The sequence below is a fragment of the Rattus norvegicus genome, chromosome 8, assembly GCF_021556685.1.
Source record: "Rattus norvegicus strain SHRSP/BbbUtx chromosome 8, alternate assembly SHRSP_T2T, whole genome shotgun sequence".
NCBI lineage: Eukaryota > Metazoa > Chordata > Mammalia > Rodentia > Muridae > Rattus > Rattus norvegicus.
In genome coordinates this window covers 92,761,786-92,788,762 of record NC_141541.1, presented here as the reverse complement: position 1 = coordinate 92,788,762, position 26,977 = coordinate 92,761,786, and the positions used below count along the sequence as shown (strand labels likewise).

General features: G+C 42.3%; 1 protein-coding gene and 1 long non-coding RNA gene across 3 annotated transcripts in view; one reads left to right on the top strand and one right to left on the bottom strand.

Annotated features, from left to right (window-relative positions):
- Window positions 1-300: 300 nt before the first annotated feature.
- The window catches only part of Bckdhb (branched chain keto acid dehydrogenase E1 subunit beta), a 187,001-nt gene continuing 160,324 nt past the window's right edge, over window positions 301-26,977 (bottom strand). For both annotated transcript variants that reach the window (NM_019267.1, XM_087560759.1), the window contains 2 exon segments: window positions 301-582; window positions 2,033-2,181. In NM_019267.1, coding sequence (NP_062140.1) covers window positions 2,041-2,181 — 141 coding nt within the window. In that variant the 3' untranslated portion in view covers window positions 301-582; window positions 2,033-2,040.
- LOC148004281 (uncharacterized) lies at window positions 12,619-17,460 on the top strand. Its single transcript, XR_015627374.1, has 3 exons — window positions 12,619-12,803; window positions 13,243-13,503; window positions 15,931-17,460. It is a non-coding gene; the product is annotated as an uncharacterized LOC148004281 (long non-coding RNA).

Here is a 26,977-nt window from a genome sequence, read left to right as displayed (position 1 = left end):
CATCTCTCTAGTGAGAGAGGGCAGCAGCAGAGCTGACTCAGGCCTGCTAGCCTGGAGGAGCCAGGTCCACCAGGAACCCTGTTGAACCGAGAGGGAGAGATAGAGAAAAACGTTCCAAAAGTTATGCCAACACAAAACCATCTTGACCATAAAGAATTAAACCAAATACAACAGAGTGGAAAAGTCAGCATTTCTAGAATAAATATTTCATTTTAACTCAAATTCAGTTAGCAGGCTAACAACCCGTTACTCTGCAGTGAAAACCCTCTTTACGAACTGAAGAAGGGGACACACACGGTCTGAGGGCGATGCCATTTTGCTTTATTGAACACAACACCACCGGATATTTGTAGTCATGAAACAATCGTAAGATCACCGCCCATGTGCCCTCTAAAGCGTTACCCTCATGCACTGGATCCAGGAATCCACTTTACACAGCCATGATAAGTAATTCGCAGCTCGTCAGCCAGTATCCGCCATAGTTCATCTCACAAAACCACGTGTGAGAAGAAAGAAGTACAAGGAAATATAAAAAGAGTTCAGAAAAATATTTCCATATCTGGTCATGATCTTCCTGGTTTTCTGTAAGAGAAATCAGTGACAATTATGAGCATTCTTAGTTCCGTACCTCCTTACTTTCTTTAATAACATATTTAATTTCCACCTCGGAAAACCGTCTTATTCTTTTATCACATTGTTGGCATGAGTTTATGCACCCTGCTTCCATTTAAAATAAAATGCACAACCTAAATTTAGAGACATAAAAACAATTTTTTAAAGTATTTTAACATTAGCAGCAAGGCATGTGGCCGTATTTCCTTGACTAGCCAGCACCCGGCCCATGAAGAGACTCCCTGAGGAAGATCTCCAATCAGCCCTAAGGGCCCGACTAGGATAACCCACTGTTTTCACAGGCATTTAAAGAGGCAGTCTCTGTACCCGCACGGAGTGCAGGCCAACACCCTAATGGACACCTGTAACAATATTCTCAAAACACAGCCATCAAACTGCAGCATCATAGTGACAGAAGGGGCCATGATTTGCATAAATGCGTCCTCTGATCTACAGGCTCTGTAACCCACTTACGGTATTTAAGAATTATACTTTCTGCACTGGAACAGGTAGAGGCCGATGCCACCATGCTGAGTTTATTCCCTTTTGTCTTCTGATGAAATCTTGGTTCCTTATAATGCATTATTATTACTTTTTTGGACAACTCAGATATTAAAATATAAAGCTTCCAATCCCATCTCATCATCTTGGAAGGTTTTAAAAGCAGGGTGTCAGTATGGGTAACTTCTATATTAAAAACTTGAAAACCAAATGAAGCCAAGAATATCTTCATGATACGCCTTTTTATTTTTTAATTCCTAGAAGAGCAATGCTGACAGGCCTGATAAGCCCAACTTAGGAAACACTATGAAAAAATAGAATTTCTCATCCAATATTTAGAAAACATTCACCAGTGGGCGGGGTGGGACATGCTTGTGAATCCAGCACTTGAGAGGCAGAAGCAGGACAAATAGTTGGCTTAAGCTTGCCTGAGCTTGCTTCAAAACAAAACAACCCCCCCCACACACACACAATTAAAATATTCACCTGTCATAAAAGATCCTAGAAATATGATAACCTGAAGACAAACTTCTGAATGCCACGTATCATATAAACATCTAGTGCCTGAGTCAGGGATGTGTGAGAAACCCTTTCAAGCAAAGGAAATCATGCTTCTACCGAAGCATTTAAAATAATCCGGCAATGCATAGAAATGAAGGGAGCAGCAGAGACTAGAGGGGGAGGAAATGTATTTGATTATTTAATGCTAGCACACTGCATCTTATAAATCTTAATACTGTCGACGCATTTCTATTGGGTGTAAATATGCTAGCAGAAGTTTGGGCATTATATGAAGTAAACACTTTGTTCTGAAAGTTACTGTTTACCAGAGCATAAGGCACTAGTTGGTGGCACTGTTGATCCTGAGTAACAGGACACAAAGGGCACCTGCACACATCAACAAGTGGGTAACACCTACCTCAGTCGTCAGTAGTTGATCATCTTGCGAAGGGCATCATAGCACTTCCATTTGTCTGGGATATAAAAGGGCTCAAAAATGTGAGGAAACGGGGTGTCATATCCACACACTCTAGATATTGGAGCCTCTAGGTTCAAGAAACATTCTTCCTACAGGGAAGGATCAAAATGGGTGACTTTAACATGTTTTCATTCACAGAAATAAAACATTTCCACTTTAAAAAAACACTCAAATATTTAAGACACAATTACGTCTATGGACAACACAATGTCTGGGTATACTGGTATTTAAAAGCAGACATGAGCAGCTTGTAGGTGGATCCCAACTTTCTCTGAAAGCCTTTAGACTATATGTGCATGTCTCTGTGCCCACTTTCATCTACTACTGATGCCAGTGTAGAATCGTGTCAACCACACTTCTGCAGGTATAAACGTAGAACAAGACAACAGAGCAATGCTCCTAGTGCTGAACTCTACAGCCTGAAATCAGTGATGATGGATGCTTCCTCTTGTTTCCTGTATCTTTACTTAAATCTGTAAAGTGAATTGTTGCTTTCCTGAAGAGGCTGCCGGCTCGTGGCTACACACATCCCAAGTCCACTGCCTGTCCGGTGTGCGCTGACCTCTCAGGTGTTAACCTGAGACGAGGCCACCTCTTTTCACTGTCATTTCTCAACTGCACACTCAGATGACAGACGGAACTTTTGCCCTGAGGGAGCACCCATGTTGATGACCTACAGAGGGCGCAAGGCAGTAGTCAGATTCTTGGTCTCCCCAAGGCAGATCATAAGCTCCATATGGGGAGACATCTGGTTCAAAAACAGAAAATCTAAATTTTGGTAAAAGAGACAACGCACAACATTTTTTTTATGGAAAATTGTTACATAAGATTTTTAAATTAAATCTGAATAAAGTGTTAAAGATAAATTTATAGAAGATATAACAAAATGACTCTGAAGAAAATAGCATTAATTTTTTTTACTATTGGCTATTATCTGAAGTAAAAACCCTTGGATTTAAATTCAATTATTCACATCCTGTCTTGCTTTCCAAGAATTAGGTGAAGTCTACATATTCTTATACCCCATAGTCTTTCTAAATTATCATTTGAATTAATATTTTATACAAAAAGATCATGAAACAATATTCAATCTGTATCCATGTGGCAAATCATTTTCATCAGTACAAGTGTAATGGGGACAGAAAAGCCATGTCGATCAGATAAGTAAACTTCAGAGAGAACCATTTGGCCACGTATAGCCCCTTCCTTGGTCCCATTAGCCACAATGACTTACAGACTCAAATGCCAAACCAGTGTTACACTTCCCAGCAACAGAAATTTCCATGAACAACCACAGAACTTCACCATTCAAGCTTACAGAGCCATGGAAGTGTCCCACCTCTACCAATCAAACTGGAAGAAAGACAGGGTGGAGGGTCCTCCTGTCTTCAGTGCAACCAGAAAGTTTAAAGAGGTTTAGATTGTCAATCTGGGATAAACTCAATTGTATGTTAGAGGACTCGGCTGTCTTCCCATCTTCCTTGAATACCACTTTTCTTTGAAAGCAAATTAGCTGTGGACATAGCGATGTACAGGAAATGGAAGACAAACCATTTCACTAAGTGACTTTGATTTTACCCTTGTAACCACTGACTTGGAAAGCCAGTCTTCCTCATTATCCTCAGGCTCTTAAGTGTAGACAACAGCCAACTTGATCACTGTCAAACAGCTCTGCTCCTAACTCACCGAAGTGAGCTTTACTTTTTCCCAGAAGTCATCTACATGTTTGCACCAGCAGAGAAAAAACATCTAGCACCCAGACCACACTTGAACTATAAACAGCATCACCCTCCATGGTTGGGAACAACAAAAAGGGCAAAGGTTTCAGTTTATACTTTTTAAGATTTATTTCAGGCTTTACGAGACAACACTGATTCTGTCATCAAATGACAATGAAAAAACAAAGATTAAAGTATCAAGCTTTGTCTGAGTAAAAAGTCCTCATTTTAGGTTATAGAAATTGATGGTTTTGTGTGTAGCTTTTTCTCCTCTCAGAAGCCAAGACTGAAAATTAAATGAGAGAATCAAATGATTATATGCACAAAAATGTCTTCTACACATCAGGGGGTGAGAGTTCAAGGTCACTGGACAGAAGACCGTGGAAGGAGCTTTCAGTGTAATTAGCATGTGCCCCAAGGTGGTGATCCGATTTGAAATTCTAACTTTTTGCTAAATCAAAGACATTACCCCCAAACCATTAGTTATTTCTTCCACGGATATGGAGTGGAACATATTGTACAGCAATTAGAAATAAGGCGTCTGGATCAACCAGGCAGCCGTGCTCAAAGAACTGGTTTATATGCTAATTATCCACACCACTCCACTCTTTTGAACTCCACCCAAATAGCACAACATCAGGTTGTTCATAAGGAAGCTATATATATGTATCAAGAAATGAAATCAGAGATAGACAGACAAACAGACATGTGCATGCTCAAACACACACACACACACACACACACACACACACACACACACTTTGGAAAAGATGCCCGCATCTCTTTTTCAGATGTACAGACTAATATATAAAACTAATCCCTCAGAACATCTCTCTCCACTGCACGACAGATGCCACCATGTGTGCTGAACTGTCAGGACAATCTAAACTATGTTTATCTGCTCTGCTGCCCTCTGAAGTACAATCGTATGTTTAGCTTTATTTTACTTATTTTGGTTTTTGCTTTGTTTGAGAAGGGGGTCTCACGGGGCAGCCTTGTACTCACTATATAGACTAGGCTAACCTTGAACTCTTGGCAATTCTATTTCAGACCCCCACTCCCACTCTCACCCCCCAAGTGCTGAGATTACAGGTATGAGACACATACCCAGCTTAAGCACATACATATTTAAAAATTATATTTGCTGACATTTAGTTCAGAACTAGCAAGTGCATAGAATGAGGGATTAAACAATGGCCTAGTCCACAGAGCTGTGTGGAAGGTTATACGTGGTGTCTAGGGCAGAGTCCAGACAGCGTCTTTCTCCACAGAGAGAGCAGGGTGCTTGGGCTGACTGAGTCCAGCTCCAATGTGATCCAGCATGATCGAGACGTCACCATCACCGGGTTCAATAAACAATCTGCACGGGAGCCGAGAGAGGCTTCCCTCCAGACATGTGGGGTCCATGAACAGGAACCCTGATGTCCTTACAGTGTCGGCTGCATACGGATTGCTCACGGTGTCACAGTCCCTCCAGAAAGCCCTCATGAAACTCCAAAATGGCATGTGCTTTTGCTTCTGAACGTGCTTTTGCAACTATGAGTTCATTTCACGAGTGAGGAGACAGAGACTGTGGAAATTGTCTGAGGCCAAAAACTTATGCGCACCGGCAGGGAAGATCCAAGCGTCCCTGCTAAGCCCGTGGTTTCAGCCTCTCCCTCAAACTCAGATTTATTACTTTTAAATTTTTATTAAAAGTTTATGACGTGGTGGGGGGAGGGAGGAGAAAGGCAGGCACGGAGGGGCGTCTTCAGGCCACAGAGTGCACCTAGAGTTCTGCGAACAACTTTTGGGAATAAACATGGGTTCTGGGTGTTGACCTCAAGTCAATCTGGTTTGTATGGCCAGTGCCTTCACCCTCTGAGCCACCCCAGCAGCCCCATTATGTGTGAATGTTGAGAACAGCAATAGTAAGGGGAAAATGAATTAGGAACTTTTATTTAAAAATGAAATGGAAGGCAGACTGGGCTTTCAGTTTTATAAAGGAGCACTGAGCAGTGCAGGGGGTTGGGAGCAGGTTTGCAAGTCTCTTCCAATATCCTGAGAAGTGCAGAGGCCATGAAACACACGCAGAAAGATGACAGCAGGCTTCATGAAGGTAATGCACAAGGCCGGGGAACAGATGTCCCAGGACCAGGAGCCTCTGAGCTATCCTAAGAGATTTGTGCAAGTTTAGTTCAAGTTGTTTGTACATTAGCCATCTGGACTGCTCTGAGCAACCAGCCAGCAAGGGAAGCACTCGGTATACAATGGTTCCAAATCACTAAAACCACGGGTGCAGGCAAAATACATCTTCATTTGCCTGATTTTTATAGTATAAAATTCACTTCAATTTCCTTGTGGCAAAGGCCATAAGCTTGGAAGAGGCAGACTTTTTATGCGGCGAAAAGAAAAATAATTATAAATGCATGGAATCGGACCTCTTTCAGTTTAAGGTAAATGAAATATTACTGAGATTTTAGCTATCCTGCATTTGCATTTCTGTTTCACTAGATGCAACTTCAATTGCTTGAGTGTGTCCCTTAAAGGTCACATATTGGAAATTTTCTTAGTTCCTAGGTCAGTGTTACTTGGACATGGGGATTTGGGAAACAGACGAGGGCTAGATGAAGTCATGAAGATGACCCCATCTTGGCCCATATGAGAGCAGCAGTGGCTTTCGAAAAACAGGAGAAATTGAATGCAGTCTCTAGAAACAAGAGCCACTTTATTCTCTACAAATCAACCAGTTTCAGGAATTTTGTTACAGAAATGGAAAATAGTCAAGAAAGTAAAATATACTGGTATTAATATATATGTTATATGTATATATATACATATATAGTTTATACGTTATATGTGTTTGTATAAATGCATGTTAGGGCCTTCATGGAATCCTTTAAGGCCTTACGATGCATAACATCATTTTATCCCCCTAAAAAATTAAGTTCATCAGGCACACCTCTCCCTGTCTGGGTGTGACAGTGGTCTATCACCGCAAAGATTGGCTCGCCATTCCAGAACACTGTGGCTCCAGCAGCCCCCACCAAATCTTTATGTTGTTTTTATGGTAAAGTTGCATAATATAATTGGCACAGCATGGACCGTGGAATTGTATCTGAAGAAAATCTTTAGTATGATTTAATCTTGCCAAATCTCCATATGCAACAACAAAATTGAAATCGCTGTTTCACATTATTGTCATTTTCTACCACTCTGTAGCTTTTGTCTAGCTAAGGCTTTAGACGCACAGTTACATATGGCAAGTTACTGGCTTTCATGCCTGATTCATCAGAATGTTTAAAAAGCACAGGGTTTCTGTTTTCCCCTTGAGATTTTCCAAGTTAAAGGAGTCGCTTATCTACAGCAAAGCAGGTATTTGAAGCAGCAGGCCAACTCATTGAAGAAAGATTCAGCTATGCAAACTGTCAAACCTGAGATATGGCATCTGTAATAGCGCACAGCCCAGCAGCTCCTTACAAAGCCTTAAACACATAAGAAATCACCCCAAATACATCAGCTGCTCCATGAAGGAAGTTGGAGGAGGCCATGCTGGACCACTGAGCATGCTCCACTCAGCCCATAAAGCAAGTCAGAGTCCAGTGCTGCCCCCTGGTGGGGAGCACAAATCCCGGGCTCAGCCCGGATCTACTGACAAATGAAAGGACAGGGCGACAGGTAAATCAAAGGCTCAAGAAATGGTTAAAATGTCTAACGAATCAAAAGAATGTCTTTTCCACATGGTGAGCCAGTGGAAAAGTGACGTGTCAACACACAGAAGACTGAGTCGAGTCCCGTGGGTTGGAGAAGGCCATGGGGGCGGCATGCTTGGAAAACTGGTCAAGAAGACCATACAATACCATTTGGTATGTCTTTAAAACAACTATTTGGTTTTCGTCTGTTTTTTATTTTTTACTTCAAGGACATTCCTGGCTCATATTTCTTTCTAAGAGAAATTCTGGAATAACATGTAGTCAGTTCTTCTAGCGACAGACATTTGGATGTGGCCCACTGTGCAAGACTCCATGACACCACGAGCTGAAAAGCTGTGAGGTCAAATTCAAAGTGCGAGTAGAAAACCATAAGTCTTTACTATGCTTTTTTATACCTGGTATGCTGGTCCTGACTAGAAAATATGCTAAATAACTAATTCTTAACTAATCTTTCTGGGCACTGAGTAGTATTTGAGGAAAGCAGAAACAATAAGAAAACCTTGTAAGTCGAACAGACAAGCGTCCATTATAGGATCTAATAAATCAAGTTTTGGGGTTCTAACAAGGAGAAAAATTGACAACCTAATTCTAAGGTGAAAGATTTCATTCTAACTGGCTTTGCTAATGAAACAGTCTGGTACTGATAGCCCTTTGATGGTACCTATCCCACTGTAACCATTTGGACTGTAGACTGTATCTTAGGTGAGGATGGGTGGGGATTAAGTCACATCAGGGAATAAGGCAGACTAAAAAAGTTATCCATTTCTAGGAGAGCATATTCTGACACAGCGTGGCGAGGTTTGCAAGTGTACTGGCATTTACAGTACATCCTAATATAATTTAGTCGTCATTAATTTACTAATGAGCAAAACAACAGATTTCCTTCTAAACAGAGAGAGTGGTCCAGAGGCCATAACTGGAAGCACAAGAAAGAGTTAAACCCTGAAACTACAAGAAAGACTAAACTGGCTTTCCAAACTGTCATGTAGTGGAGAGCTTGAAAGTCCATGAACCTTATATTAATCCCACTTATGTAAGGTTAGACATCACCCTGCTTCCAAATATTATCACAGAATATTTGTTTTAAATCTGCCATGAAAGTTTGCCCACAGTCAAAACACGAGTTTCTGCAAATGAGAAAGAGTGACTCGGATCTCTTGAATCACACTTCGTCAGCACATGAGTCACGGAGACCTGCAGAGGGCCACTCGCCAGCAACTGCAAATTACTGAACTAAATAAATACAACTTCACCAATGTATGCAGCGACGCTCACTTCAGCTAATGCTTTAAACACTGTGTATCACGGCTGAAAAACAGGGCTTAAGCTGCATGCAGATTGTTATGTGCCGGTTTTCCAAGGGATTAGATATGTAAGTCATTCTCAGTAGTCAGGTCCCCACCCAAAGCCCCAAGCCAAAAGGATACCCTCCAAACCTACACGTACACTTCACTGTCTCAATAGTTATGCACACGAGATGCAGACCACAGACATCAATATAACAAGACAGTACATGAATGATATAATCTTCCCAGATTTATTTTTTAAAAAGCTGAAAATCATTACTGTTAAGCCAAACTATTCCATCAAATTTCGAAGTGTAAATCAGCCTTAACTAAATTCAAATCTGAGGTCTCTGTTATACAACTTCTCAGACACATCTTCAATGCCCGTTCTTAAGACCCTATTTCTTTATCTCTGATACAAGTCTCTGGCAAGTTGATAGAAAAAATTTTAACATTTCTTTCAGCTACTTAAAGAATGAACCGAAGCCCAAATCAGTGGGGTTTTTAATTTAAATTCTGACTGCATACATTTACTTAAATTCCAACTCTATTTTTAAAATAGAGTTATTTTCTGAAGTTGGAAACAAACGCCACTTCCGATATCCCTGGGTTTCCCTGGACACAGCCAAGCTACCTAACAGCCATTTGGAGATGACATTAAATAGACAAACACCTCACAGTTCAGAGTCACAACATGCCACAATAGTATCATCTTAATATGAACACCTTGCCGGCTCTTGACGTATTGCCTGTAGAAACTGAAGTAGCACAAATCTTAAAACCAAGATTTAGTATTAAATCAGTGCCCCCACTAGTCCAAAATTGTTGTAAGTTAGAGGTTAGATTCCTGATTTCCAAAGCTAGCTTTCTAAAGTTTACTACTTCATAACATCAGCTAAGTGAGTCAGGATAACTCTTTCATTTAGAATATAGCTAAAAGAATTTTTGTAAGAACAGGACACTATACTGTGATGATCTAGGGATGCATAGATTTTAAATTAGTTCATTTCGATTTTCATGAATTCTAAATTAGGCATCACAAGCATAGGACCTAGCACTCATCAATATCACTTTGGTTTCCCAGGTAAAAGCTGCAAAAATTTTTGTCCTACTTCAGACTTGCCCCCTTAGTCGTGAACTGTGATCTGCGATGCCCACCACTTTCAATAAATGGTAAAGAAACAATGACTTAAAATTAATTTCCTCATTAAATCTTCCTGCAGCACACTGACTGATGACAACCGGCCTCTGAAGGGGCTTTGGGGCTTCACAAGTTTGCAGTCCGAGGCTGAGACTCCTCTGAGATAAAATATGTGTAATTCGACATGTAGAACACACTGGGACGCAATGCTTTTGTTAAAATATGTTATATGAAGGGAAGAGGGGGAAGGCAAGGATCTCAAATTTCCACAGACGCCGAGGCTTCTCAAATTTTACAGTTCAAATTCTTCCTATAGAAAGGAGCACGGACCACGGCGGCGGCGGCATGGGAAGGCGAAATTTCCTTAGGATGCGGACACATAATGATAAACATAAGCCAGCAACAGCTTGGGGTCCCCTCGGGAGCAAACAGCTCTGTTCTCTATAAGGTAGGATTTCCGGTGTGCTTGTCGCGCCGACAAATGAAAATTCTCCTGAAAAGTGACTTCGGGTGATCGCAAAAAAGCCGTGTTTCTGCATGTTTTTCTATAAAATTCCTGGGGTCTCAGTCTACCACCACCAGATGTCCAAAAGTCAGAAGTCGGCATCCTCCCAGCAAGACGACCCTTGTCTCCTGACAGGGAGTTGCCCCATCTTTGAACTGCCGGGTTACTGAGTGGCCGGCACTCACTGGCTTTTGCAACCTGTTCTTAAGAAGTTTCAAACCTAACTGTAAACTGAAACTAAAAAGAACAGACGGAGTCCTCTCGAACTGTCCCTGTCTTTCTAATAAGAAACAAAAACAAAAACAGGAAACTGATTTTTTTTTAAAGGTGGCTAAAGCATTTGTTATTTCAAAAATTAGTCTTGGAAAAAAAATCAAGGTTTGTAAAATCCTTCTCTTTAAACATGTTAAACTTATCTGTTGTTGTTTATGCTTAAAAAGAAATGTCAAAAGAGCTTGCTACACACACACACACACACACACACACACACACACACACACACCCACCCCAAAAGCAACGCAGGAGAGAGTGATCATTTTACCACATATGTATGATGCCAACAGACAACGTCAATGTTTTATGAAGTGGAACGCTTTTCTAAAAAGTTAATTCTGTGGCCACAGCACCCTAACCTTTCGAGTTTGACCTTAGTGGCTACATTAGGCAGTAGTGTGACTCTGGCCAGTAGGTAGATGACTTCAATTTTAACCATAAAGCCCAGCAGAAATAAATGTTACATATTGTCATCAATCACTTGGAGGATGTCTGGTCAGAAACCTGATGTTGCTGTCTGCTGCTACTCATAAAGTTCAGTCATTGAATAAATGAAGTCTGTGTTAGAGACATGTGACAGAAGCTGCAAAGGGGCAGGTGGAGACTCTCGTCATTCAGATGCATATGACTTCAGCATCCTGCTATGTGTGGCCTGTTTGTGAAAACAAATGCAGCCCTTGCAGCGACTGCTAGCATCTCATTCAAATGAAACGCATGATCCAAAGTACATTTTGCTCTCTAGTGACGTTTCTGTCTTAAAATTGGCTATTTCTTACAAAAACGCGTTTCACGTTGAATGTTTATGAATTTGCAGTTTCCTGTTAGTGTTTCAGGAGTCCAGGGATGGCTCGAATCCATGGCCTTTTCCGTACTCTTCGTAATTGAGAAAATAGGTGCTGATAAGACGATTTCAGCTCTGCATGCCGCCTTAGCACAGCCGAGCTGCGTGCTCAGAACAGATAAACTTCCAACGAAGAGGATAAAACCACAGCTTTAACAGAAGGGTGGCTGGCGGCTGACATCTGGCTCCTAATACTTTTATAGTTAAGTGTAGAAAGGTCTGATGAAAGGCACCGTTAGCAAGGAACTTGAGGTGAGCTAAAGAAACGGTAGCAATATAAAGGTAACATTCGCGTGTTTCGTTTAGATGGATCAGAACATTTAATTACTACCATTTTATCCTTTTTAAATCCTACTTGCTAGGGGCTGACTTCCATAAATTGAATCAGGACCTCCAATGAAGAATCTGTGGCTAAAGCAGAAAGTACTAAACCACCACCCCTACCCCCACCCCTACCCCCACCCCTACCCCCACCCCTACCCCCACCCCTACCCCCACCCCAGAGGCCACAGGGGTTCAAGTACTGGTCATTATGTCATAGCTAATGATGTGTCTAAGCGAGAATGGCCTCAAACAGTCTCACGTGTACTCAACACAGGCAAGGAACAGCCAGAAAAACAACATGGAGAAATACAGAGGGGGGAAAGAATGAAGCTGTCCGTTTTGAGTTCCAGGAAGGACCATGTATATATACAGAGAGAAGCTGCTTAAGTACTAACCCAGCCTAAACAGTAACTAAACAGATACTCCTATTTGATAATACATTAGCATTAACGGTCTATATAGTCTGGCTTAATCCTCCTAACGTCCCTGTGGGGGTGACAAGTGAGACAGTCTGGGAGGGTAAAGAGCCAACCTCACACAGGTACGCACACATTGCTATGGACTTAAACCCGTGGGGCTCACCCGATGCAGGTGCACCGTGAAAGACCGCAGTCTCTAGTATTCAAAGACTCTTGCTTGGATCCAAGGTGATTCCGTGGTTTGTTACTCCTGCACCTGTGAACAGGAGCCATGTGTTTCTTTTCGAGCGGAAGTGAGATCTGTTTTTTTCTTTTTTCTTTTTAACTCTCATAAGCAGCAGAAGGGTAGCGAGGAAGAGGGCTCAGACAGTGGGGACTGGACAGCCTTCTTTAATTAGAATCACAGCAAGTGGGTTTGCAGGCTTGAAGACATTTTTTTTTGAAGATGCTTTCTGAGAAGATGTGTATGGTGTGCCTGGAAGGAATTTGTTCCTAGTTAACTTCACTGCGAAGTACGTGAGTGTGGGATCACAGCTTGATTCCAGCCCGGGGCTGTCCACATAAGTTTGATGGTTTCTATAGTGAGTTTCAAATCACAAAAGCACTTCAGAAGAAAAGGAAACCAGCCCCCGTTTATTTATTTCTTTATTTATGAGATAGTTTAGATGAATTTATGGAACTAGGTTTTTTTGATTAAAATATTACCACCTTTTGAGAGGCTGGAGAAATACTTTAAATGCGCAGAGTTTGCAAGTCTTAGTCTGGCTTTGCCTTAAATTGGGGAATAAAATTTAATCTCCTCACAGTAAATATTTTATAGTTGTTCTCCACACTTAACTGAATTTTTTTTAGGACTCTACCACTAGAGAATAAGATCTCTAAAGTATTTAAATAAATGTTTTTTGAGAATTAAATTAAATTCTTTTTTTTTTTTAACAACCAAAACAACAGGCAACAGAGCAAGCCACCGAGATGACACAAGTGCAGAATCAGTGTAAACTTTAGTGCAGTACCGGGTCCCTGTCTCAGAGCACAGACACCAGCCTCAGCTCCTGCTTAGTCGCACAGCCCCCGAAGCTGACACTGGGTGCTTACTAAGGAGCTGTGGGCTCCCGGCAGCAGTGGAAAGCGAGCTGAACACGTATGTAAGTTCCATCAAGTGGACACTAGCAGATGGAGCTGCACGGAGCAAACAAATCCTAGCTGTCTGAGGTAAACATTCCAGCCGCCCCTGGAAAAGTTTCATTTTTAAAAGCGCATGTGTCTGTCTCTGTCTGTCTGTCTGTCTGTCTGCCTGCCTGCCTGTCTCTCTGCGTCTGTGCATACATATATATGTGCACACATAATCAAATGCGTATATGTGCGAGTATGTGCATATATGAATCAGAGTTTCCGAAGCACTTGAATCTCATCATTTTCAATCCCCACTCTCCAAAATGAACACGCTTACATCTGACTTAACAAATCGCCAGCCCACAAGGATTTTCCCTAGGTTTCCTCCAAGGCTAATTACGTAGCAAATCTAATTAAGTGCACATGACTCATCTCAACAGCAGGTACTTCAGTTACTTCGGCACTGCCAAAAGGGGTCCAAAGTGTGTGTTCTCCCGCCAAAATAATCACGCTGTGCGCCAAACTGATAACCGTTAAACACAGCTGCAGAGCAAATGTGCGGTCTCGGTGCTGTAAATACAGTGTTCACACATCAATCTGCTCGCCAGGCAATTGCTGGTTCAGAACTACCGACTGCACATACAGTACTGCACAGAAGGCCCGTGCAGCCCTGCCCGTCCGTCATTTCTCCAGGAGCCTTGCACAGACAGGAGGGCTCCCTGCTCTTAGGAAACATACACCGAAAGTCTGAAAGTCTGAAAGTCTCAAACCGCAAACGCTGAAACGCATCTTTGCTAGACTGGTTTGCTTAAGCTCAACGTGCTTGTAGGAATAAGAGCGTAGAGCATTCTGTGTATTTGAGAGTATATTCGCAGAACAGCTAGCATGGAATGTAGCTAACCTCATTCTTGAAAATCCCAGAAAGTCGTCAACGCAAACTAATTGCATTTAATTGCAATTAAAATTGGTTAGAATACTAACCAAAGCTATGACAAACCAGCACTGCGGAAATTAAACTATATTTCAGTAAGGCGAATAATTTCTGCAGAAGGAAATCCTTTGCAGAGGGGTGCTCCAAGTTCAGTGGGTTTGCGGGTTGTTTAAGGCCATGATCGAATTCCCTCCAGAGATTATGAGATCACCATGGCAACTATTCTTCCCAAGATACGCAAGAACCAGTGTTCTGGAAACATGCTTGTCCTTCTGTGGTGGTAACAATATGACCTAGTTTTAGGGACAAAATCTACCTGGTTTTGTGCAAAGCAAACAACATGTTCATTGACTGAATCACCACCATAGAATATAGCTTCCTTACTGAATGCAAAAATACTGAGATTAGCCATTGTGCTAATGTCTAAACAGAGCGAAGTTTGTGACTTAAGTTACTCAGGATGTTACAGCTGGAGTAGCTAAGAGCATAGGCCCAGGCTGAAGAAAACTGGCCATGAGAGAGCAAAGGGCTTATCAGGACAAAAGTTGGCCAGAGGAAAACCCATATGCTTCCCCACAGCTCTTGCAGTTTCTCCAAAGGGGCACACATTTCAGTGGTTACATGAGCTACGAGTTGCCGTTGAGCCATCTCGTTCTTGATGTGCGGCTGTGACAGATTTGTGAGTTAAGTATCTCGGTTTAGGTTTTGCTTGTTTGCTCTTGTCTTTACTGGCTTGGCTATCAGTTGTTAACTGTCTCAGTGTTGGCTCAGTGAAGACCCAACAGTGCAGAATATCATGCACTGTATCTATCACAAGCCTTTGTACTAGAGATACTCAGCTTAACTACAACTGCTTTACCTTGAGACACTGAAGGACTTAGCTACTGCAAGCACGAGTCACACACACACACACACACACAGAGAGAGAGAGAGAGGGAGAGAGAGAGAGAGAGAGAGAGAGAGAGAGAGAGAGTTTATAAAGTAGTCTGAGGAGATTTACTAATGCCTAAACACCTTCTCCTTCCTGCAGTAGATGCTACACTGTTACAACAGCAATCCTACCCTCTGCATAACTTTCCTAGTTCCCCCAAGCCACAAGCAGATCTATGCAAGCCTTTAAAAGAAAGTAAGGAAAGGGGAAGGGAGGGGAGAAGAGAGGGGAAGGGAGAGGAGGGCACGGGGGTGGGGGAAGGAAGAGGAAAGGGACCAAGTCACTGCTTTCTTAAAAACCTTTTTCATCTAAATGTGTCTCTTGCTTTCCTCTATCCCGCTATGGTCATCTGGTGTACCTTCCAAATTCAGCAGAAATGCCCTTTTCCAAGAAGCCATCCAGTAACTTGATATCGATTTTTTAAAAAGAATACATCCATTTTTCTCAATTATTATTACTCAAAGACAACAAGCCCGCACTATAAGACCCCACTGTGTCCCTCCCTGTATGCATAGGAAACACATTTAGGGAGCACGGAAAAGGAAGCAAATTCCAAAGGAGGGGTGCAGAAGGAAACGGGGAGCAACCAGATGGCCACCAGACCAGCCACAACCGGAAGACAGCTACAAGTGGTTTTCATATTTTACACATCTATATCTTATAGAATCCATTCATGTGGCGATGGCACTGCACACTGCTCTCAGGGCTCCTGAGTGAGGAATCTAAAGGTATCATCAGAGATGAATCATGGCCCTGCTGATAATTCAAACTGCAACAAAGATGACGAGAGGAAGTGAGGGGGCACAGTGGAAATGAGCCGATCACGTACGTTTGGAATTTGGAGGCACTCACTCCATTTGGTTGTTAGAAATAGAAGAATGAAGGTCTACTTGAAAAAGTTGAAAAAACAAAAGTGAGGCTCTACAATTAAAAATACTACCCCATGCCCTGCGGCCAGGTGGAATCTTTTCTTGGCTAGCATTGGAATATTCCTCCTCTGCCAGTAATCGATTATATTTACTGTCATAGCCAGCGTCCTAATGACAATGGTACTCTCCCATTTACTGCTTTCCTTTCCTGACGCTCTCTCCCTCGGTGCTGAGTTTTTAATGATTATCTATCGTAAAGAAAAACACTCAAAACCAAGTAACCTAGCAACGCGCACAGAGATCGCATGTCTAATGCCGCCTGCTGCTCTTGTGGAAGGTTCGACCATGCACCCACACTGACATTCATGTGCTTTACTGAGTGGTATGGGAGAAATTCACTCTCTCTCACTGGATACACTCAGCGCTTTCAGCTGCCAAGGCTGGCTACAATGTAGCAAATTGTGAACTGAGCTCCTCAGAATTTTGCTACCTAAAAAAAAAAAAAAAATTCAAGGGAATTATGAAGTGATCCAAAAATGAAGGCAAGCTTGAAGCAGAACATTTTCTATGTGCCCAATTACACAAAGTTCAGAAGGGCATGCTTGTTTTCTTCAGCATTTAGAAATTCTGATTTATGAAAATTCTGGTGTTTGGAAATTATATTATTTGGTCTCTGGCTATGCACTGATGTCTGAGACCATTTAAGTAGTTTACAAGTAGCTTTCCATTCATGTTGTGAAACTATGCGTCTTTGTGCAGAAGACTGACGACCATCACAGCATCTTGGACTATACTCTATGGCTAGCACTGTATTGGGAAACAGGAAACAACTACGTAAGTGACAGAATGGCTGTCCTTCACCCACTCAGTCCTCTATACTGTGGGCCCACCAAGACCAACAGGAAGCAATGGTATTCACACTGCGGGGGTGGAAAGAGTAAATGCCCTAGCATTACCTCACACACATTAGTGCTGGGTCTCATCAGCAGAAGGCACACCAGTACCTGAGGACTGGCAGCCAGCAGGCACGCAGCAGTAAATAAAGCCTCACCAGAGAACTCCGAATTCTCACTTATCTTCACACGGCTCGGGCTGAGCGAACAGAGACCTAAGAGTCTTCAGCCCATCCATATGGGTAAGGAAAGCCAGCAGGAGCAAAACAGAAAGCACTCCAGCCCTGAATTCCTGGCAAAAGTTTTTCAAGGTTTCAACATTAAAGTGGTGGGGGAAGGGAGGGGAGGAGGAGGGAAATATGAATGACTACAGAGTAAAGTCTATATCGTACCCAGATCACAGTGCAAATAAAAACTATCCGTACTGGGAAAAGAATCTTAGTACCATAGCTAAACGGGAGGGGAAAGGCACACCCGTGGGGAAACTGTATTGAAAGTACAGAGATGGTGGAGAAATCAGTCTCTTTTTATGAGAAAAACCCATAAAGTTTAACAAAATCTTCCATAGTGAAAGGAAGGAAAATATAATGTCTGAGTGCTAAGGCAGGATCCCCTCTTTTGTGGGTTGATGAGAATCTCTGGGAAGGTGATGGAAGATGTGTATTTATTAAAAACCAGTCACAGAACATACTTGGAGCAAACATTTATAAACCACAAATCTGACAAAGTTCTTACATTACAAAACTCTCAGAACCTGCTTGTAAAACAAAACAACAAAAACAAAATACATAAAAACAATTAGAAAATAGAAAAATGTCAGGAACAGACCTTTCTCCAAAGAGAAATACAGACAACGGTCACATGAAAAGATGCTCTACACAGTGAGACATTAGTATGTGTGAATGTTTATCTGCGAGTGAGCGTCCTCACCCGTGTGTGTGTGTGTGTGTGTGTGTGTGTGTGTGTGTGTGTGTGTGTGAGTGAGGGGGGTCGTGGGGGGAGAGAGAGGGAGGAGAGGGAGTGGGAAAGGGAGATTAATAAGAATGTGAATGGAAACCACTCTTGCAAACATCCTGGCACTTTCTTATACAACTATGTACGTATTCCCATGACTCTGCAGTACAACTCTCGGGCAGTTATCCCAGAGAAATGAAAAGTTTTGTTCACACAAATAATCTGTACACAAATATTCATGACAGCCTTTTCATAACAGCAAAAATTTTAAGTGACCCAAGTGCCCTTCAAAGGGGTGAACGGTGGAAGGACTACGGTGCGGTCACACCATTACAAGCTAATCAGCAGGAAAGACATCTACTGACAAACCTGGTGAGCCCAGACAGTAAGCTCAGTGGGAAAAGTCCAAATAAGGGGCCATATGATTCCATCTATACACACAAGCATAAACAGACAAAACTGAAGACATGGAGAAAAGACGAGCGGTTACTAACAGACTGGGGAGCGGGGCCCAAAGACGCCTGCGTAGAGGAAAGCAGTTTCCTGTGCTGAAATAGGATCTTGTGGCAGTAAAGGCTACTCAAACCTACACAAGGGATAAAAGTGTATGAAGTTACATGCGTACAAGCACATGCATGGAAACGTATGTTCAGCAAATGGGTAAAAACTGAGTAAGGCCTATAGTCTGGTTCATACTTTTACATTCTGTCAAATGACAATTAGTACTTTTACATCCATGCCAAATGATAGTTTCCCAATTTTGCTAAGGTTCTACCATTATGCAAAATAATACGACTGAGTGAATTGGGAGAAGGGCACTCAGGACCATACCCACTATAATCTTTTAACTTTCCGAATGCCTATAATTATTTCAAAACCTCTTATGGACTTTTTAAAATGTATGCATTTTTTGTTTAAAGAAATCCTTTGTGGAAGCAGACAGAATGGGAAGTGGGACAGGGGACCCCTGGGTCTCAGGAGGTTCTGTCAGTGGCCTCTACAAGACCACACATAACACTCAGTCTTCCCTGTCTCCATGCTCCTCTTTGTAGCAACAGTAAGCCTATCCCACGGGCTTCTAAAACTTGGTGCACTGATTTCAATGGTGTGCAGTACAGAGTTGGTATAAAGTAGATGCTAAAAGTACAAGTCTATTTCTTTACCCCGTGGTGAAGCAGGTGGACAGACAAATCAACAGTGGGACATAAACCCATAGTTAAGGTTAAAAAAAAAGTCAATCTAAAGGATTTGACTATTCTACTCTTACTATCTAAAGGAATTCCCGAAAACTGCAGGGCTTCTTGCTGTACTGACAAGAGGACTCCACTATAGCAGACCTCTGACAGAGTCTCGTTCTTTAACATAACCTTTGTCTTAGGATAGTTTTACATATGCAGATAATTCTAATGGCCCACAGTGTGCCTATAAAGGACAGCTTTTACTGTCACTGTCCCTGTCTACCAGTGGGATGCATCTGTTGTGATGGATGGACCAGTCCTGCACCTCACCATTAACTGAAGCCCAACCTCCATCCAGGCTTCTGCATCCTGTTGTAGTTTCTTCTTCCATTCCTGGCCCATCCAACAAGCCACTATGTTCCACCTTCCCTTCTTTAGGATGCCCGGGGCTGTCCTCACATCTTAGAGTTTCCTCATTTTGATGATATTGACGGTTCTGAGGCACATCAATCATTCTGTTTAATGTCACCCAGTGGGACTTGTCTAATGTTTCTCTCATAGTAGGACCAGGCTTATACTGTTTCTACTTAAATATTTAATCCCAAATGGGACAGAAATAATTGAAGTTTAACCATTTAAGTTTCTAGAAACAAGGCTTACTATGCTTTTAAGAACCACTCCACACACCAAACTACTCCTCAGAGTAAGATTTACCATCAGACAGATGAACTCTACACGCGTGTAGATGTCAATCCACTGTGCGTGATGCAGCCACAACTGGAAAACGTGAGCTTTGTCTCACACAGCTCACAAGCTACCTTGTTTCATTTCAACTGCTAATGCCAACAGGCAGCTTCCACAGTCCTTTGAAATTCTTCATAAACTAGGTTTCTCTACTGTGAAAAAGAGCTTATAGACTCTTATCTAGAGATGGTTCAGTGATAAAAACATTGATTGTTCTCCAAAGGCCCCAAGTTCAATTCCCAGCACCAACCTAGTGGCTCAAAACTGTCTTTAACTACAGTCTAGGAGATCTGATGCCCTCTTCTGGCCTACACGGGCATTACCCATGCAAATGGCCCACAGACATACATTCAGGCAAAACACCACACACACACACACACACACACACACACACACACACACACACACACACACACAAAACCCAATAACAAGATATATATATATATATTTAATTTTTTTCTATATAGGAACTAAGGCAACAGAAAACAGATGTGTCCTCAGCAAAGGTTCCAGGTGCTGCAGCCATTGGAACTTTGTAAGGCAATGAACTCCACAAGATAGATTCCTAAGACATAGCACCCAATGCTATTTCTGATACAGTAAATTCAAATTTCATATGCATGTTAGATTCAAAAGGCATTTGAAAAGCCTCTGACTAATACCAATACACACAGGATTTTTCTGTATGTCCTTCAAACCTTCCCCTTGTTAAAAAGCACCAATAACTCACTATACTGAAAGTGCATTAGTATAAATATGTAGTGGGCAGTGCTGGCTGCCACAGAGAAACCATAAACATCACCCATGGATTCTGAAGGAAGGAAAATTCCCTCAACCCAAGGGTGGGTTAGCAAATCAGCATCTTCAGCTTTCAGCTGTGGCCCAGAGAGTCACCGTCACGGTCAAATCAGGATGAATGTAAAACTCGGGCTCAGAACTGATAACGCCATGTGGCTAGGCTTCCCTATAGAAGAGGACACCATCATTCCAGCCAAGCAGTGGCCAATAGGATGGGAAAACATCTTCACCAATCACACATCAACAGAGGGCTAGCGTTGAGAACATACAAAGAACTGCCCCTCCCACCAAAATCCAACTGAACATAAAAAAATATACAATTTAAACATGAGATATAGAACTAACCAGAGTTCTCAAAACAATGACTGAGAAACAAACAAATGACTGAGAAACAGTTAAGGAAGCATTCTGGGCCATCAGGGAAATGGAAATTAAAACTACTGTGAGATTTCGTCTTATTCCAGGCAGAATGGCCAAGATCAATAAAAGAAATGATAGCCCATGCTGTGGAGGAAGTGGGAAAGAGGAACACTTATTCATTGCTGGTGGAGGTGCAAACTGGTACAGGCCGTGACAGAAATGAGTGTGGCGGTCCTGAGATAGCGCAAAGTCAATCCAGCACGGGATGCAGTATAGCGCTCCTGGGCACACACCCAGAGGACTCCGCATCTTACTACAGAGACTCTCATCCATACATGTTCATCACTGTTCTATTAATAATAGCCAGAAACTGGGCACAGCTTAGGTGTCCACCAACTGATAATGAAGAATGAAAATGTGGTATGCTTATATAATGGAATAGTAATCAGCCGTTAAGGGAAATAAAATTATGAAATTTCCAGGTCACTGGGTGAAGTGAGAAACAATCATCTCGAGTGAGGCAACTCGGACCGAGAAAGACAAGCTGCACATGTTCTATGTTCGGCTGTCAGCTTCGAAGCTCCAGAAATGTGTGTTTCGTTTAAAGTCTCCACACAGGTTAGGTAGTTAGCAAGGGAACAGGGTGTGTGTGGAGGGGAGAGGAGGAGCAGGCTCTTCTAAGGAAGGGGAAATAAATACGGTGTTATGAAGGGAAAGGGGGAGTGATTAGAATAGGATGATCCAAGTGGAGGATGGGACAGCTGGGTAGAGGAGGGAATATGGAGAGGGATAATAAACTCTAAACACCATTTAAAAAATCTAACTGAATTAGACAGGGAAAGAATGATATACCACTGGCAGGGAGAGGTTGGAGACCAAAATTAAGGTGGGTGGGAGTGGAGGGAAATGTGAAAACTGAAGGATAGGCCCCCAAAATAAAAAAAAAAAAAAGGTACCAAAAGTACCCAGGATCTTCTGCACACTTCAAACATGTTTGTAAACCTATACTCAGACTCACAAACGTATGCATGTATGTGTGTGTGTTTGCATGTGTGTGTGTGTGTGTGTGTGTGTGTGTATGTGTGTGTGTACATGTGCACACATATACACTCATTAGTATATCCTTATTGGCACGAATACATTACATTCCTCCTACCAATCCACAAGTAACAGCCCCATCTCCCTCACTGGTGTTCACCACTGAAACCTGTTGGAACGGTGGTCTGCACTTCCCAGGCGTTCCCTAGCCTGCCCACCTCACCCCTTACGATTCTACCTGGGGTTCTGCAGGACTGCACTAAAGCAGCTCTCACACTGGGATGTACATTATGGCTGCCCTCAGAGCTCTGGAAACAGATTCTGGGGTTCCCAACATAAGCACTAATATAATATATACTCTGGGGTATAATCAGGGCATAGGATTTCAAAGGATGTTTGAGATTTTCAAGGGCAGTAGTAAATGACCTCTGAACCTTTGTAGTAACCTTGTCAGCTGGGTGTATCTCAAGCAGGAATGGGAGGGGCAAGCCACATGGGGGATGGTTTTCTCATCAAGTTCCATACCACACCACTGGAAGAAGAAGAGACAGAAAGCCAGTATGCAGAAAGCAGTCCTAGAAATAAAAAGGTGATTATGACTGACGTGGGAATGCTAAGGAAAAAGAAATATTGGATAAGGCAAATGCCAGGGACACATCGAGGGGAAGAGGTGAGAGAAACTTCCAAAAGCAAAACTGACCAAGACACAGACATCTCTCCACTACAGAACAACTGGACGGCGTCCACACGGCACAGTATAAACATATTCACTGATTAAAAAGAGTTCCAGATTTTTATGTCTCAAGACTCGTGTATATTGGGAGGTAGCCTGTATGTGGTTAAAACTAGTGTCCATAAGCATCATAGTGCTTTAAAAAGCGATGCTAGCAAGAAAGTGAGTTTGTGTAACTAAAGCAGCACTAGGAAGATCACTCCAAATAAGCAAGCAACAGTCCCTCTCATACCCCTGAGCTCATACAAGGTGCAGTAGGGGTGCACACTTCACTGTGTCTGAGATATGGGGGGAAGGGGGCTTCATTCACTTTCCCCATCTTAAAAAGAGTACAGTGACGCTCAGAGGGGCAGGGCAAGCTGCTTGATGAAGTGGCAGGCCACAGAGAGATCCAGCCCTGCCCCCACTAAAAACAGAGTGATAGTATCTGAGGAATGACATTTGAGATAGTCATTGGTTTCCCACAAGCATTCCCATGAGAACATACATGCACAATAAAAATAAAACCATTTCTACCCAATCCTAGAACCTAAGATCTTAACTACTTCAAGTCATTTCATAATCTATAACCAATACATCAGAATTAAAATTTCAAAGGAAAACAAATAAAAATCACTAAATGAATGACCCAAGACCCTTAATTTTGTTCGATTAAAGGGTATCCAGGACATAAATGAAAAGGCAAGTTTAGCCTAGCAGGTCATGTCTAGAGCCAGTCACTTGCTTTCTCCACAAACGTGGGACAACGATGAGAAGAAATTAGAATTCTATATTCTTCTTGACACACGCTTTTGTGCAGTTTTCAAGTCCTCACTAGGCAAAGACAGACGCCCAGACAACTGTCTTTCGTTTACGCACAACAAGCAACTTCACAGAAGTTCCTGATACTGAAGATGGAGCAGGTACCAATCTTGAATGAACACCCTTCAGTTCAGAAGGCATCCCAGGCAAGCTTCCATCATGGACGGTAATTTTGTTGTTTTGTTTTTTTTAAAGGAGAGCAATCATGGCAGTGTTCTGCACTGAGGCATCCTCTTGGCTTCTGACTCATGTCCACGTACACAGTGGGTGTGAAGATCCAGAGAGGACCGTCACTGCTCATCAGCACATAGTTCAAAGGCAGGTGAAGCACACGGCACACCAGCCTTCTCCTCTCCCTAACCTGGAGCCTCTTCTACATTCCACACATGAGCAAGCTCCAGCAGAGTACCAACTGCCCTTAGCTAGCAGCTGGCGTTAATCCCAGCTCCACAGTCCACATGAGGGGAGAAAGCACACCTGACTTGTGTCGCTTTCCCTGACAGAACATCAGGTGTCAAGGGTTCATGGTTCCTGGGACCTAACAGGGGTTAGAGAAAATCACTAAACATCCTTTCATGGTTTTGGTTCTGACTTATGTCTGGGGAGGTCATTAGACACTGCTTTCCTATTTCCTATAATGGGTATGCTGAGTGAGTGCACATGAAGCCATCTTTCCCTGCTTCACTGGGGAAACAGGATGCTCATGAGGCTGGGGGCTGAAGAACTAGCTATGACTGGTTTAGCACCACCGAGGCAAAGCCTCATTGTGCTTCCTCAAGTCAAAGGGAAAGTGTTTTCTCAAAGCTGGCATGCAGAAACTGATGCAGCTGTGGTCCAAGAGGGCCAGGTTATACCTCAACCCTACAGAAGAACTTGGCAATGTAATAGTCTACTATACAGTACTGGCTTTGAAGGCACGAGAGGGTCACAGCAAGCAACCAAGGCCACACCCCACAGTTGAGAGTCCCCAAGAAGAGGCACTGAGAAGCCACTGGTGAAAGTGAAGCCTCAGTTACAGTGGAGACCCCAAGATACTGGAGGTGACAGGACCATGAGGTGTCCACCAAAACATTGTCAGTGTGGAGACCTGGGGAGGTGAGGCTGCTCAAGCCCTTTGCAAACCAAAAGACTGCATTGTCTGTGAGTGAGAGAGTCACAGACGATTGAACATGGAGGCACAGCTCTCAAATTTACAACACTGGATTTGGGGTTTGCTTTAGAGTAACCATTTTCTCCGCACTTCTTTTTGAAATAAAAAAATATTTAATAAAATACATAAGTATTTTTAGTTTTTAATTTCATAGGAAATTTTGTCCTTTTAAAGAGACTCTGGACTTTTGAAATAATAGAATTTATGATTTTGGAGGCTTTCGGAACTGGACTGTAATTTATATGATGATATGAACAGGGGTAAAAATTATGGCTTGAAGTGATGTGTGTTTGTGCATCAATTTGTCATGGATGGACATGCTGGCTAATTTTAATTGTCACCATGACACAACTAGAAGTTGTTGGGAGGAAAGTCACAACGAGAAATCATCTAGACTCAGACTAGCCAAGAGCCAAGTCTTGACTTTTAACTGGTGGAGGAAGATCGAGACCATTCTAGATGCCTCCATTTTTTAGGCAGGGAGTCCTGAACAGTATCTGAGAGGAAAAGCTAGGCAAGAGAGAATGCAGAAACAGTGACATGTTTATCGTCTTTGTTCCTGACTGGATGCCGGTGACTTGCCGCTTGAATTCCTGCCTTGACTTCTCAAAAAGGATATAATTTTAAACTGTAAGACAAACACATCTTTTCCTTTCCTAACTAGCCTTTTTGGGTCAAGGTGTTTATCATAGCCAAAGAAATAAAACTAGGACCATGGGATACATTACAGAGACAATGTCAAAATAAAAATCTACTCTTATCTGGTTCTTTAAAGTTTAGTCAAATCCAGGTTCTCTGAAAGTTCTATGGAGTTACAAAAAGAAACAATGAAAAAATATATGTCTGTTTAAGTTTAAAAAGCCCCTGAGGACTGGCTACAGAGCCCCCACCAGGCACACACAAAAAAATCCAACATCATTCTCATGACATGTTAGCAACCTGTCGGTGTTAATGTCCAAGTAGTTAAGCTACCCATCCCACAGGTGTCCACCTCAGACTGTCCCCCTCAAGGAATGTGGCTGCTCACACAGAGAGATTACAGAAACTTGTAGGGAGAATTCAACTTATGATGGACCCATAGTAGGCATCACAGACCCTTCATAGCACTCTGCCCAGTCAAGGGCTTTCCCACATGACCTCTGAGGCAGCTCATCAGCAGGAGAACACGGGCTGCCCATGAAGTGGACCGGTTAGCCTTCGATAGACTCCACCGTCTTACTCATGACTTACTAGAGCATCACCTTTCTACACCAGGAGCTGGTCTAGGTGTCAATGACAATTGCCTCTCTAGGTAGTTTTAACCGGATTATTTTTCAGGTCACACTTTAGGTGTGCTGAGTCAGGGGTAAGTGACTCATAAGAAAACATTCCACTTCTGGAATATTGAATATTGAATATCTGCTTTAGCAGCTTGCAGGTCTATTTACAGCTCATAAGATGGCCACTGTTTCACATGTATGAACATAGAAAGATATCTGTTAACATTAGAAAGCAGGAAGGAAATAGGAACCCATGCCCCATCATCCCCTGTTGTCAACAAAACTAGACTCTAAATAGCAAATATCCTATCAAACTTGGTAGAAAGAGGGGGGTAATCTTACTCCTAATGATTTCATAAACGTTCAATTTATTCTTGTTCTATGAAAATATTTAATCTGATAAAATGTCCTTTGTTCATTTGAGACCAACGTGTTAATGCTCATATCCGGTGCATTTAACATTTAATATTATTTGCACATGGCGATGCCTATATAAAAATGCTTCCTAGCTCATTGAAGATTTAGAAGCAGATACAACATGTGGCTGATAAGTCAACCTTGAAAATGGCAGATGGTTTGTTTTGTTCGAAAACATTTTTAAAAGAATCACTTTCCACCATTTTAATTAGAGTAGAAGTTTTTTTTAAAGTGATCACTCTCTAAATATCTCATCAGATTTACAAACAATAAACACGTAAGGGAAAGGACAACATGAGATCTATGTTCTATAAACACTAAAACTGATCTTGATAGGAAACTGATTTCTTACACTCTCACATCTAGAAGTTGCAGCCCCCTGATTTCCCTGGCACATCCACTTCTGCTATGTGGCCAGATGAGCTGCATGGTCCCCTGGGCATCTAAAGGCAACTCCTCAGGCCTAAGAGACAAGAGCTGCCTTGGACCAAGAAAGCTGTTTTATAGAATCACAGTG